Source organism: Anopheles coluzzii, chromosome 3, assembly GCF_943734685.1.
Source record: "Anopheles coluzzii chromosome 3, AcolN3, whole genome shotgun sequence".
Lineage (NCBI taxonomy): Eukaryota > Metazoa > Arthropoda > Insecta > Diptera > Culicidae > Anopheles > Anopheles coluzzii.
This window is the reverse complement of record NC_064671.1, coordinates 53,327,357-53,343,112: the sequence shown is the minus strand read 5'-3', so window position 1 is coordinate 53,343,112 and position 15,756 is coordinate 53,327,357. Positions and strand designations below refer to the sequence as shown.

The window sequence follows — 15,756 nt, the reverse complement described above, 5'->3', positions numbered from 1 at the left end:
TTAGGCGCCACAACAGCTCGCGAGCATTGACCACAGGCGAGAAAGAGATAGCGCTATGGAGGGAAAAAGCACGGACGACGGCTGACAGCGATTGGCCGTCTGACGCACCAACACATCCAAACCTTCGGCAGCGCGCTCAGGCGAGGGGTATGAGGCGGAGCCAGGGACGGGCAGCTCGACGAGCTGCTCGACAAATTTGCCGTTGGAGAGAAAAGGAAGGCATGATAAAATTCTCAGAACGCCATAACGCCTTCCGTCGCTTTGCGCAGCGGGTCATTGGTTGCTCTTCTTCGTACACGTACACCGTACTCGGACACTTTTGCAGACTGTTCGTTTTGATCTAGCAGTTACTTTCAATCATACGGATTCGATCTGGTTGATGGATTTGTATTTGTTTTTTTTTTGCGGAATATTTTTTTAAAGCCGTTGAACCTGTTTTAACTGGTGCTGGGCCAAGTTTTGTTTATCAATTGAATTGCTTGGGTGTTGATCAAACGTGTGAATCGAGCTTGCGGAAAGGTTGATATTTGCGAAAATGGTGCTTTCGTCTAATCAATTTGAAACGCGATCAGTTTGGTAAGTTGAATGAATTTTTGTACAGATGTTTATAGTACTAACCATAAACAATTTTTCATGTGTGTATGAATCCTTGACCAGCGTGATCCAATCTAAAGCTTCAAGGACATCAAAAGGCAACACATATGGAGATCCATACAGTATGAAGATGAACATAAATGACGATCCATACAGTATGGTGGGTATTTTATCGCACATCGATATTATTTGCAGCTGTTAGCAAATAAATTAACCGACCGTTTTTCTTTTTCCTATAGCTTTTGGTGGCTCATCTCGCACCTCAAAACGAAACGATGGGCGTATGCTGTATCCCGTTTCAAGGAGATGAATGGACCAAGCAAGTACAGGTAACTAAACGTCCAGTTGTAGAAGCCGAACGCAATAGGGTTGGTGAGATGGACAGGCGCAACAAGCACTACAAAAAACATAATAATGTACAAAGAAAAAAGAAGAACATGCTTCGCAGTCGCGTAGCTGTGAATGCGAGTTCAAATAAAGAACGTAAGGAAGTGCTCCGGCAAGAAATTCAAACTTAACAACCATCGAATTATCTACATTACTTTCCGAAATCAGCCAAGGACGTGTGTGAGAGCGTTTCTACATACACCGAGACTGCAGCTGAGAGATGGCTGTGAATTGACAGTCGGTTTCTCATGCCGGTGTGTGTAGAAGCTCTGAAAAGCGTCGAGATGAGACTTTTAAAATGATGTTGAAAAAATCCAGTTTAATCGCTAAAATGAAATCAAAAAGTTTTATCTACTTTTTAATAATATTTCTACGATTATTAGACGGCAAAAATGCAAACTATAATTGATCGATCGCTATAAACTGCCAATTCAATTTTTTCTCAGCTCCATCGTTCTTTGCATGCCGAGGAGAATTCTCTCGCCGAAAATGCTGTCAGTCGCTGTCAAAGCATGCTGTCAGTTATTTTCTCAGCTGCATTCTCTGTGTGTGTAGAAACACTCTGCTCTTCAACATCGCCCTGGAAGGTGTCATTTTTTATGCAGCCGAAGAAATTGTTTCATGACTTGGTTAATGATTCATTATTGAGAAACAGCGAAGGTGAGTAAGGCGTATAAACGCAGGTGACTCAAATGTAAATCAACAATCATAGATCAGAATCAGACCAACTAAGGAGCATCTTATTAGTTGACGGCGACAGTCTCGAGGTCGTAAAAGAGTTCTTCTATCTTGGTATGGTCGCTACTTCGGACAATAACATCAGCAGCAAATTCCGTGCAGGGGAATCGTATGGGCTTCATCAACTGCTGAGATCCAGAAGACTCAGTCCGCATGAAATGTGAAATATAACGCAAATTGATTCGCCTGGTGGTCCTCTATGGACACGAGTCCTGGATCATTCGAGCGGAAGACGCAAACGCTTTGAGCGTGTTTGAGTGACGCATTTTCCAACCACCTTTGGTGGTGTGTTCGAGCATGAAGTTTGGAGGAGAAGGATGAACAACGAGTGTGCAGAGCTGTACGGCGAATAGAGCACCTTGAAGATGGTGAAGGCAGACAGGATACGATCGCTAGGGCATGTTATGAGGATACCGAACTCATGTCTCGCCAAGAAGCGGTTGGTAATCTGGATCAGATAAAGTAAGTTTTGTCGGAGAATTGGTATCTACATGGTTGAGATGCTGGAACTAGAGACCAAACATCATGGAGAATTGTTGTTCAGGCCATGTAAGGACGATGTACTCGATCGTAATAGAAAACATCGATTAAGATAGGGGAAACAGGACTGCATTCGAAGGTGTTTGAGTACAGTCTCGAGTGATACAAAAACACTCGGGATTCTGTTGCAAAATCCTGTAACCGGGCCATCTTAACCCAACCGGCATTATCGCGCGATTTTTATGTGTATCTATCATTTTTCTCATCCTAACATTCAGAAAAATTTTCATTCTGCCTCGCTCTTCTGGGTGTTGGTCTGTATTTGCCTGCGACTTGGCTGTGTCACATCAACGATTCGCATGTTTCATTTAGCTCATCCCTTTCCATCGTAGGAGAGAAACTCTTGCGTCTCGCTTTTCTGGGACTTGTCCATTTTCGCTTGCTACACCAATCGTTCACGCAAGCGTTCTCCTCTCGTCCGCTCTTTGTATCATTGTACAGGTACTCCCCGATATACGCTATCAATGCGGACCGGAGTCAATAGCGTATCTCGAATGTTAGCGTAAGTCGATTTTCGAGGATTTCAGTCAAATTATAGCTAATTTTCGTATAATTTTGCATGCAGTAGTAGGTTTTGGCCACTAAATTAGTTATTTGATCTGATTTTAACTGAATATTACACTTTTATACCTTTGGAATGGTTTTTAATATTCAACCAAAAGGGAATTTATTTTGCATTTGACATTCGATGTCTCAAATAAGTACAATTTACTCAAAGAACCGTCAAATTTAGAAAAAATCGTATAGAGAAATCGCGTATATCGAGAATGGCGTATATCGGGGGATACCTGTATAGCCACACGAGGAAGGCGCTCCTTCGCGTTCACATGAACATGTGGTAGTGTGAAATCAAGTTTGCAAGCGGTAGGACGCGTCGATGCGTGCCTGTTTTTTTCTCTCGTGAAACCAGTACGGAAAAACTATTTGGTAAGTACAGTTTTTAATAAAGGGTTATATCAATCTTTATCAAACTGAATTGTATTGATAATTGTGATATAAAATCAATTTCGTTTTTTAAAGAAATCTTAACACACGCACGAACGGAAGTGAGCACGGACCATGATAGAAGCAATATTCAATTGGTTGGTAAGTATTGTGCCTGGTGTTAAACACAGCTGTTAGCTAAATAGTTAATATTGCCGTCTATCCCTAGGAGTGCCGAAAACAACACAAAAGGAAAGGAATGAAAGCAGGAACGACCATTCAACGCGTTAGCGCCGGAGAAGCGGCAGGAAGGCAGGAACGATCCTCCAACGAATTGTCACTTGACACTTGGTCTCAACGGTTGTGTTCTGGTTTGCGCTCTGATTATTTTTCCGTTTTTTGTACGTGTTTTTCGTGCTGTGGTTGTTCCGGGCCTGATTGAGTGAGATTACTGATCGAGTTCATCGCTGCTGTATTCATCAGTCGATTCCGGGCGAGTTTTTCATCTGTGTTTGGCGCTGAAGTTTGCTGCTCATCTGGATCACGACTTTTGCTGATCGTCGTCATGGCTGCTCCCTGCCCTTCATGCCTTAAGCCTGTAACGGACGAGAATGTATATGTGTGTGCTGGATGGTGTAATGAATCGTTTCACCATGCCTGTATGGGAGTCTCTGATGCGGTGCTGAATGAGATTCTCATCCCCGAGTCGCTTACTTCCTGGTCCTGTGCTGGCTGCAAGAACATCCGGCGTTGCAAATCTGTATTATTGGACGAATTTACGGCCGTTCTGGATGGTTTCAAGGAGGAGCTTCTGAAGGAGTTTGATCGCCGTTTTAATCATGCACTTGTCGCCATGCGTAATGAGATGTTGTCAACACTTACTAAGAAAGACGTTAATACGCACACAACCTCACACTCTGTTCGTTCCATAGTGGACCGCCTGGAAATGCAACCATCTCTCACCAACACATTCACACCACTCAGTGCACGCAATAGTGAATCCATCCGCACTTCTCAAAATGCACCGAAGCGCAATGCGCCTAAACGTAGACTTGTCGATTATTCGCCACCAATTACAAAAACCACCGATAATGCCGCTCCTCTACTTTTTGGCACAGCAATTACAACACCGTCTCGGGTCTTAGCTACGGTTCCGATGGAACAAAAGTTCTGGCTGTATTTGACTCGAATAGCCCCCTCGGTATCAGACCAAGATGTGAAAGCGATGGTTACTCACTGTTGAGTAGCGCTACGATTCGGAAAGTAAATCTTTTGGCAAAACCTTTTTTACATGCACTTTTGATAAGATCGCATAAAAAATTAGTTTTATTTGCTTCCGTATTGTTCGACTTCCTTTTTGCTACTGACCTTTCCTCCACTCTCTCTCTTTCTATCTCTCACACTCTCTCGTTTTGTCGCTCTCATTTCTCTTCTTCTCGCAAATCGCACTCTTTGCGGAAGCAGTTTACCGCGTTCAAGAAAGGCCTATTTACCTTGTCTATAGACCTATATCGGATTCTGCGGTCGTACCTTACACCCCCACCCGTAATCCTGGTCTGGTATCACAGGCCAGTGTTACTTTATATCAACGACCGCTAAATTACACGTCCCTCTTTTAAATATTCCACTTGCAGTTCTTACTAATGCTTGACGGCACCTATCATCTTTAGAAAGTATAACCTCCTCTATAACTCCTCGTATCCATTGTTTTCTGTTTTTTCCTTCTGCTATGAACACTATATCTCCTTTCTTTAAAGGATTGGACTCGGCGAACCATTTCGATCTATTATTTATGCCTGGCAAATATTCATATATCCACCTCTGCCACAACTGTTCCACGTATAATTGTGATAGCTTATACTTATCGCGAAGCGCTTCTGCATTATTAGGGCTTGCTGAGACCAAATGTGGTTCATTTGGAGATACTCCCCTTAAAAAATTGTTCGGACTTAGCGCGTCCGACGATTCATCCGCCACATACGTTAAAGGTCGCGAGTTTACCAGGTCTTCAGCTTCCGTGATCGACGTAAGAAGGACTTCATCTGTCAATCGCTTTCCTTCTTGTAGAACCTCTAAAGCAGCTTTAACAGTCCGCACCATTCTCTCCCATGAGCCGCCCATATGCGGTGTACCGGGTGGAATGAATCGCCAAGAAGTTCGCGCGTTAGTCAGCTCGTTGGCGCATTCTTCGTCGACCGCCTGCATCCGTTCCACTAGTTCCTTACTGGCTGCCTTCAAATTCGTCCCATTGTCTGAAATAAATTCTGAAGGAGGGCCTCGACGGCAGATAAATCTTCTAATAGCCATTAAACATGACGATGCACTCAAATCGTAGGCTACTTCTAAGTGCACCGCACGTACTACAAGACATGTGAAGAGGACAATCCACCTTTTTTGACGACTGCGACCTACCGTCACCTCGATTGGGCCGAAATAATCGATTCCGACACTGCTGAATGGGCGTTGCGTGTTGCTGATCCTTTCAGGAGGTAATGGTGCCATTCTGGGAACTGCCGGCCGACTTCGCTTGACTTTACACCAAACGCAACCGCTTACGGTTTTTCTCACTGCTGCATTCATATTTATAATGAAGTAACGTTGCTTAAGATCGTTTTTCACTGCCTCTCGAAAAGCATGTCCATGCTTTTCATGGTACCACTGAATGATTTTTCCGGTGATGGAGTGGTGCCTGGGCAGAATGATTGGAAATCTTAAATCAAAAGGAAGTACTTCTTCATTAATGGTGCGCCCTTCCATGCGAATAATTCCATCGCCGTCGATCAATGGTGTTAGGCGATATAACATGCTCGACTTCTCAAGAGGAATCCACTCTTCTGCTGACAAATTCATGTTATGTCTCAATACCTTTAGTTCATCTCCGAAACATTCCGCCTGAGCCATTTTTAAGAGAATACACTCTGCTTTATAATGCTCTTCTTTAGTTAAAGGAACGTTTAATTTTTTCCAATTTGCCGTGATTATTTTCTTCCGCTGTAGTTTGGTTGCTTTAAATGTTTCTAGCTCTTTCCCATCTCGTCTACGTTTACAATTGGATATAAATCTAATCACACATGCCATAGTGCGAATTAGTATAGTCCATTTTGAGATACGTGTCACATCAATGAGGGGTTTCTGGAGATCTACCTCATGGTACAGGTGAATTGCGCGTAATCCTTCTTCAGTGTTTGCGCCAATACTTGGTTGATTTGGCCATTCTAATTCATTTTTGTATAAAAATGCAGGTCCTTTGAGCCATACTGCTTCCGGATCGAAACACCATTCTTTACAACGTTTCGTCAGTTTATCTGCTACATTTTCATTCGAAGGAGTCCAGCGCCAATCCATCACACTCGACGTTTCCAAGATTTCACCAATCCGGAAAGCAACAAAGGGTTTGTATCGATGTTGGTCGGATCGTATCCACGATAATACGGTACGAGAATCGCACCAGAGAAATTGCTTCGTAATTGCCAATCTATGCATTTTCTTTACTGTGTTCACTAACCTTGCGCCTAGAACTGCTGCGCATAGCTCTAACTGTGGAATCGTACGTTCTTTGATAGGTGCTACCTTTGATTTGCTCATCACCAAAGCACACTGGATGCTATCAAAGAACACAGCTCTGAAGTACGCTACACACCCATATGCAGATTGACTAGCATCCACAAACACATGCAATTGAAGCTCTTTGATCTGTTTTGTAGAAAACCCACCAAAATATGCTCGCGGGATTTTTATCGCTTCGATTTTTGGCATCAGTTGTCTCCAATTTTCCCAATTTTTTAGCGTCGAATAGTCGATGGGTTCATCCCAATCGCATCCAGTTCTCCATAACTCTTGAACGAGCATTTTTCCTAACACTGTGAATGGTGTCAGGTATCCCATTGGATCAAACAGCGACATCACGCAACTGACAACTATTCTCTTCGAAGGGTGATCATTTTCATAAGCTTTAGATGGTGGTGCGAATTGAAATGTGTCATCTTTTACATTCCACATTATGCCCAGAACTCGATCAACTTTCGTAATACGCTCTGAACATTTCTCTTTAAATTGGATTGATAGCGCAGGATTTTGTTCTCCCATGTCCTCGCTAAATCCTTTTCCATTACTGACCCAATTTCGTATATGGAAACCACCTTTTGAGTGTACATATGTTACTTGCTTTGCCAATCGTACTGCTTGTTCTATTGAATCCGCACTATCATAATAGTCATCAACGTAGTGTCGGTTCTTTATTGCATCGCAAGCTTCAGGATATGTCTCACTATACTCGTCGGCATTCTTATTTTTTACAAACTGTGCCGAACATGGCGAGCATGTTGATCCGAAGGTGGCAACATCCATAACGTATGTTATTGGTTTCTCATTTTCTGGGTCAGGGAACAAGAATCTTTGAGCTTGTTTATCTTCCTTTCTAATTGCAATTTGGTGGTACATCTCTTTGATATCTCCACCAAATCCAATTGGACCTTCTCTGAAGGGACATATAACCGATGGCAGCGAGCAAAGCATATCAGGGCCCTTTAGCAATTCCGTGTTCAAAGACACACCTCTAACGGTTGCAGCTGCATCCCAAACTAATCTGAGTTTTCCTGGTTTGTTTGGGTTTTTTACCACATTAAGTGGGAGATACCATACTGAAGCAGGGTCCGTTTCATCTAACTCTTTTTTAGTCACCTTATGAGCATAATTCTTTAATTCATACTCTTCTATCATCTTATGTATGGCTTCTTCCAGTTCCTTGTCCTTCGCCATTTTTCGTTTCAAACCATCTAAACGCCCTTTTGCCATTTGGAAACTGTCAGGAAACTTTCGTTCATCTGATTTCCAAAGGAGTCCCGTCTCAAATCTGTCACCTATACGCACCGTGGTCGCTTGCAAGATATCGTTCGCTCTGCGATCTTCTTTAGCTACTGGCAGCTTGGCTCCAAGAACGTCAGAATTTTCTAAAGTGTATTGCATTCTTAAAACGTCATACAGCTCTTCGTTGGTAACTGGAACGATAGTATGGTAATTAATGCGTTCATTTGGTATATTGCTTACCGTACTCTTCGGGCCATAAATTGACCAACCGATCTTGCTTTTCACGGCGATTGGCTCTCCTGGCTTGCCAATTTTCGACTCCATCGGGGCGAATAAATGCAGGTTGTCCAGTCCTAGCAGTATCCTCACGGGCTCATTTGCCGCCTCTTCAATTGGCACACCTTTCAGGTGTGGGTATTGCTGCTGTAGATAACGATAGGACTCTCTTTGAGAAGGAAGCACAAGCTTTTCCACGGTTCGTGCTCCCTTTAGTAGAAAGCTCTCTGATGATCCTCTTGTGGATAAAACGACATCGATTTTCCTTGACTTATCTTCCCGTCGTTCGACGTCTGCACTCCAGCTCACCACTAGCGGCTCATTTACGCCTTGAATGCCAAGCGCATCGGCAACTTCATCCTCAACAAATGTTCCCGAAGCCCCTTCGTCCAGAAAGGCCACCGTATCATAAGTACGATCACCCGCCGATAACGTAACTGGCATCGTTCGAAAAACCGTGGAAGGATATTTTCCACGATGTGCGTTGCACGCAGCTTCCACTAGGGTAGACGTCTGATGCAGCAAAGGATGGTGGTGATCGTTGCATCCCTCAAACCCGCATGCACGCCTAAACCGACACACAGCTCTTCCGTGATTGTTCAGACAGTTCTCGCATAACGAATTTTTCCTTACGTAGTCCAGCCGGCTTAGTACTGAAAGATTCTTAAATTCGTTACATTCTCTCACCTTGTGCGAAATGCTGTTGCAAACGTAGCACTTTTTGACGTCCCTGTTTTCGATCGCATGATGATTTAGGTTTGCACGGGTCCCGGAACGGAAATTTCCTCTGTTGGTCTTGTAGCTTCCGAAATCCTTCACTTCCGTGATATCCTCCGTAAGGGCAGTCAGGTAGCTTGAAAACACTTGTAGAGATTTTCCACGCCTATGCCGTTTATATCTTACCCAATCCAACTGGTAACCTGGAGGGAGCTTCTCCTCCAGCTCTTCGACGAGCAAAGGATTGCTTAAATGCTCCGTCAGCTTCGCACCCACGATGTGTCCGACCAATTGTTTTACTGCGAGTCCGAAATTTATAAACGTCTCCAGTCGATCAGCATCCGGAGCAGGTACAGCTCGAACCTTGCGTAACAGCGCCTTCAGGATACGACGAGGTTTCCCAAATAAATTTCGCAGCTCCTTTATCATGTCCGGAACAGCATCCGCGAGCATCAACGTTCCATTTACCGCTTCCAATGCATCTCCACTTAGGCTTTGTCTCAATCGTTGTAAGTTTTCGAGGTTAGAAAAGCCACATGCTTTTGTCGTGTCCTCGAAACAGCTGATAAACGCCGGCCAATCCTCGGGGGCACCACTAAACGGGGGTAATGGCATCGATAAACGTTTACGTGCCGACTCTTGACGACGCGTAAGGGGTTTTTCTTCAACCTCCGTTTCCACATCACTTTCAACGAGCTCACGATCACCGCTAGATAAATCCTCACTCGCCGTGCTGCGCTCATCCTCATCCATCTCCTTTGTTGCACTACGACTTGTCACGCAAGGGTTATCAACGGGACGACGTTGATTGCGTTTCAATTTGGAAACCTTCAAACGCAAATTCTCAATCTCGTTATCTTTCTCTCGCATCTCTGCGTCGTATTTGGCTACAAGCGCATTGATGCTTTTCTCCTTGCTCGATTTCGTTTTACTTCTTTTCTCACCGTTTAGCTTCAATTGCTGCGCACCACGTGTCTGCTTAGTGGTGTGCGTCTGCTGCGCCGATTCTCCTTTCTCGATCATCTCCACTCTCGCTGCAACGGCCAATACGGCATCCACAACGTCGCCGGTCTCGTTCTTACTTTCGGGAATACGCTGCGTCGTCGGCTTCGATTCCCGTGACGGTCCAGCCTCTTCGTCGTGCTCCGTTTTGCGTTCCATCGTCTGGCAGAACAAGCACTCGATGCAGGTAGAGATTCACGATCACTTTTAGTATTGTAGTAACAAACTAATTTTTTATTGTTGAGTAGCGCTACGATTCGGAAAGTAAATCTTTTGGCAAAACCTTTTTTACATGCACTTTTGATAAGATCGCATAAAAAATTAGTTTTATTTGCTTCCGTATTGTTCGACTTCCTTTTTGCTACTGACCTTTCCTCCACTCTCTCTCTTTCTATCTCTCACACTCTCTCGTTTTGTCGCTCTCATTTCTCTTCTTCTCGCAAATCGCACTCTTTGCGGAAGCAGTTTACCGCGTTCAAGAAAGGCCTATTTACCTTGTCTATAGACCTATATCGGATTCTGCGGTCGTACCTTACACTCACCAACTAGGCACTGATGACGTCACCGTTATTAGGCTGCTGCCACGGGATCGCGATACGAGCACTCTCACTTTTGTTTCGTTTAAGGTGGGATTAATGCTCTCGCTTAAAAGCAAGGCTCTCGCTCCGACTACCTGGCCTGCGGGATTGATTTTCCGTGAATTCACTGACCGTCGATCGCCTGTTCAAAATTTTTGGTGTCCTGCTTCTCGAAACCTTCCCCACAAACCTTCGGAAATCTATACCAACACACACCACGCATCAATGCCACATCCCTCCATGGGTCCTCACCTTGCTCATTGCCCATCACCGAAACCGATCGCACATTGCACGATAGAGCCGTCCACCGAAGCCACATGCACCGAAACAACATCAACAACAATCCAGCATTAGATATTAACAGTATAAATAATCACCTGGCACCCCGCCCCTCACCATATCATCACACACCACGCATCAATGCCACATCCTACCCCGGGTCCTCGCCCCGCTCATTGCTCATCAGCGAAACCGAACACACATTGCACAATAGTACCGTCCACCGAAGCTATACGCACCGAAACAACAACAGACAGACAGCAAGTAACAATCCAGCAATAGTTGATAACAGTACTAATAATCAGCTGGCACCCCGCTCCTCACCATACCTTGGCGTAGCACCAATCACTGCTGTGGGCCTCGATGATAATTCGGCTCATACTCACCAGAATGTCTCTTCTAACTTACATCTGCACGTGTTTTATCAGAACGTTAGAGGAATTCGTACCAAACTTAATAATCTACGTCTAGCTCTGGGAGAATCTGATTACGACATAATTGCACTGACAGAAACGTGGCTCGACGAGTCAATACCATCCTCTCTCATCTCTGATGATTCCTATTCAATTTACCGATGTGATCGTAATGATGAGAACAGTTCTCGCTCTCGCGGCGGAGGAGTGCTGATCGCATGCTCTTCTAAGCTCTCTAGTACACAGATAACACATACATATGCAACTCTGGAGCTGGTCTGGTCGTGTATCAAGCTTAATCATGTGTCCATTTACATCGGAGTAGTTTACATTCCACCGGACCGGAGTAAGTGTGATGATACGTTAAACGCTCTGCATGATAGTGTCAGTGTAATTGTGGAGAGAATGAAACCGACTGATTTGTTGCTGCTATTGGGAGACTTTAACAAACCATCTCTCTCCTGGATCGCTTCACCATGTGACGTCAACTGTTTTATCCCTTCGATGACCGACAATGATGGATCGCTAACGGATGGAATGGTGCTTAATGGATTGTCACAGATATCGGGAGTGAAAAATGCTTTTGATCGCCAACTGGACCTTATTTTCGTAAACCAGAATGCTAAATCGGCCAGCTCAGAGATTTCTGAATCCAACACACCGCTTCTTAATCTTGACAATTACCATCCGGCATTAGAATTAGCAATATCAATTCAAACTTCTGTTTCTGTTCCGTTCGCTCGTTCTAACCCTAGAGTAAAACGTTTTGATTTTCGTAAAATGAACTTTGGTGCTTTTGAGCAATTTATGTTGAATTCGGACCTTAATTTTATTGAATCAGCCCCTTCTATCGACGATGCCGTGAATCAACTTAATCATGTTATCCTTTCATCCTTCCCTCTTTGCTGTCCCATCCTAAATCCTCCTCCTAAGCCTGCGTGGTCGAACAGATCCTTAAAAGCTTTACGAACGGATAAGAAGCGTAAACAGCGTGCATATATGCATACTCGCTCTCAACATGCCCAACGGGTATACAAATATGCTTCCACAGCATATCGTATTTACAACAGAGCGTGCTATAAACTATACATCATGCGTCTCCAATTAAGATTTATCTCTGACCCTCGATCTTTCTGGCGATTTGCTAATAATCGTCGCAACTCTATCGGCATCCCTTCCATAATTTCCCTTGGCGAGGAAGTGGCTGATACGCCCTCCAGCTGCAGCGAGCTATTTGCTAAACATTTTTCTAGCGTATTTGTGGACCCAGACTCCAGTCCAGTATCCTTATCTGATGGCTTAGCATATGTACCAAGTGATATTATTTCCTGCAACACAGTGGCTATCGATGATGAGGTCATTTACTCAGCATTGAAAAAATTAAAAAATTGCTTTTCGCCGGGTCCAGATGGCATACCCGCTTGCATATTGAAAAAATTCAGCACTTTGTTTGTTCCCATACTTAAACGCCTGTATGTGAGATCCTTTCAAGAGGGAACCTTTCCAGCTGTTTGGAAAATTGCTTGGATATGTCCTATTTTTAAAAAAGGTGACCGTTCAGTCGCTTCAAATTATCGTGGTGTGTCCATTCTATGTGCTATGGCTAAGGTGTTTGAGTCACTCGTTCATACTGCCATTCTTCCATGTGTAACGAACTATATAACGCAACATCAACACGGATTTATGCCTAAACGATCCACCACGAGCAACCTAATGCACTTTGTGTCTTCATTAATGTCGAATATTGCATGTAATCGTCAAGTGGATGCAATATATACTGATTTTAAAGCCGCTTTTGACAGTCTACCACATGACCTGCTAATAGCTAAGCTAAAGAAATTAGGAATAGGCTATCCTTTAATAACTTGGCTAAATTCATTTATAGCAAACCGTAGCTACACAGTCAAAATAGAGAACTTCCTCTCTTCTACATTCATAGGCCAGTCGGGTGTGCCCCAGGGAAGTGCGCTTAGCCCTTTACTGTTTATCTTATACATAAACGATTGTATTAATGTTCTACCTGCTGATGGACACCTTCTATTTGCTGACGACTTGAAGATATTTCTTCCTGTGTCCTCTATTGTTGATTGTCAAACGCTTCAGAGTTTTTTAAATAATTTTTCATCTTGGTGCTCGTCTAATAGGTTAGTGCTTTGTCCCCCTAAATGCTGTGTTGTCTCTTTTGGTCGTCCTAACAGGAAAATTACATGGAATTACTTTTTTGGTCAAACTCAGATCTTTAGAGAGTCTTCTATTAAGGACCTTGGTGTTTGGCTCGATGACTCCCTCACATTCAAGGATCAGATCAATCATGTCGTTGCTAAAGCGAACAAAGCGTTGGGACTAATAATTCGTCTTGCCTCTGAGTTGAGAGATCCGCTATGCCTGAAGGCGCTTTACTGTTGCTGGGTTCGATCTATTCTGGATTACGCTAGTGTTGTGTGGACCCCGGCTGGAGGTGTCGCTATGCAGAGACTAGAGAGAGTGCAGAGGAAGTTTACGCGTATCGCTATTCGTAGATTTCTGCACGGACATAATGCACCTGTGCCCTCTTATTCTCTCCGCTGTCGTATGTTGGGCTTGATGGAAATCAAATCCCGGCATTCACACGCGCAGTCTTACTTCATTGCCAGCCTCCTGACTTCCAATATCGATGCTCCTTCGCTCCTCAGCTCCATTCCTATTTACGTCCCTTCTCGTCGTCTCCGCGACAGACCTCCCATTTTTATCCCCTCCCGCCGTTCTGTTTTTGGTCAGAGAGATCCATTTTTGAGAGCTTGCGCAGCATTTAATGAAGCTCATGATTTGTTCGACTACCACGTCCCCTTGTCCAGTTTTCGCTCTCGTCTTTCTGAGTCCTTGTCTCTATCATCAACCTCCCATCCTTAACACTTCCTTCTTCCTTAGTTTGTAAGACATATTATTGTGAAACCCTAGGCGGCTGACAATATGAAATAAATAATAATAATAAATAATAATAAACGTGCTAGCGCCTGGTAGAGGAGAAGCGGCAGGAAGGTACAGGGCTTTGAATCATATAAGGGAATAGTTCAATCACTTAGGGGGAAATCATATAAGGGAATGTTGCAAATCGGTAGGGGAATATTGCATGCAAGCTGTGGATGTTTGCAATCTTATAGGGGAGTGTTGCAATCGATTAAGGGAATTTTGCGAGCGTACTGTGGAGCTGTCATCAGACGCTGTAAATACATCAAAATATTTTTGTCAATCTTACTAACATATCATGGTTAATTATGGCTCCGCAGCAGGATATATTTAGTTTATCATGTGTACAGCTGAATCCCATACAAAAACAACTCCGAATGATGTTTAAAAATACATCATCGGTATCAATTCGAAACTTTTTACACCGGCACCCACCGTCTGACGACAGCTCCCCAGTACGCTTGCAAAATTCCCCTAATCGATTGCAACATTCCCCTATATGAATGCAAACTTCCATAGCTTGCTTGCAACATTCCCCTACCGATTTGCAACATTCCCCTAAGTGATTGAACTATTCCCTTATATGATTCGAAACCCTGTAAGGACGATCATCCAGCGCGCTAGCGATCATCCATTCGACGAAGGCAAAGCTGGATGAAAGGAAGAACGAGGAGAGAAGGCAGGCAAGACGGGTACGTGTGTATCCCGCACCGGTTTTAGGCAGTGTGAATTGTGTGAGTATGTACATATGTATGTGTGAGTAAGAAGGTGAAATAAAGAGCGTAAGCATGTGTAGAATGGACAAATGAGAGTAAGAGTCTTTGTAGGGAGAATGGAGAGAACGAAAGAAATTGAGAAGGGATGTAGCATACATAAACCAAATGTATGATACATGCTGTTGCACGGTTGCAAAAATCTTCTCAATAGTTCTGCTATCGAGAATGATTTGACCGCGCTATAGAGAACACTTTTTCAATACAAAAAAAAACCGCTTGGAACGTGACAATGTCGGTTGGGTACAAACCGAAGTAAGAGGTGACGCTCAAGTTACGCTCGCGTTACGCTCATAGGTGACGTTTACTCACAGGTGACGTTTGCTCACAATAGGATCATCCTGTACGAAAAAGTTACTATAAAACGGTTTTGCTAACCAACTATGGGTGCTTGGATGATTTAAATTTCTTTGTGGTGTTTCCGTTCTCCGAGGCAACAAACAATGGTAGAGTGATTGTATCATTGAGACATTCAAAACAAAAGACACCATTGTTTTCTTCAATACAAAACTTCTCGGTGTAAAAAGTATATTTTGGTGGTGGAGATTCTACCACGTTCGTTTTGGCAGTGAGCATTGAAAGCGGTTTGCATTTGAGCATTCATAGCAGTGTTTTACTTTGTGTTTCAAAACGTTTAAAAAAGTCGACAAATATGTGCTTTACTTTGAACTTTAATCCAAGGGAAGTCAAATGCTTGAGTGCTGCAAAATGAGTTGCAAAATGAGTGGTGCTATGCAATATAGTAAACCAGTCGGAGCTGCATAACCATGGACAAGTGAACAA

At 43.6% G+C, this 15,756-nt stretch overlaps 1 protein-coding gene across 1 annotated transcript; it reads right to left on the bottom strand.

Annotated features, from left to right (window-relative positions):
- Positions 1 to 8,150: 8,150 nt before the first annotated feature.
- On the bottom strand, positions 8,151 to 10,143 carry LOC125907316 (uncharacterized). The gene is made up of 2 exons (XM_049608925.1): positions 8,230 to 10,143; positions 8,151 to 8,180 (listed from the first exon to the last, which is right to left on the bottom strand). The coding sequence occupies exons 1-2, from the start codon at positions 10,141 to 10,143 to the stop codon at positions 8,151 to 8,153; spliced, it is 1,944 nt and encodes a 647-aa protein (XP_049464882.1).
- Positions 10,144 to 15,756: the final 5,613 nt, after the last annotated feature.

Excerpts from the sequence above, each read along its gene's own strand:
- LOC125907316 (XM_049608925.1), bottom strand. The coding sequence starts at position 10,143 with ATGGAACGCAAAACGGAGCACGACGAAGAGGCTGGACCGTCACGGGAA. Across the intron at positions 8,181-8,229 it reads TTTATGGCCCGAAGAGTACG|TTACCAACGAAGAGCTGTAT; the intron begins GTAAGCAATATA and ends CTATCGTTCCAG.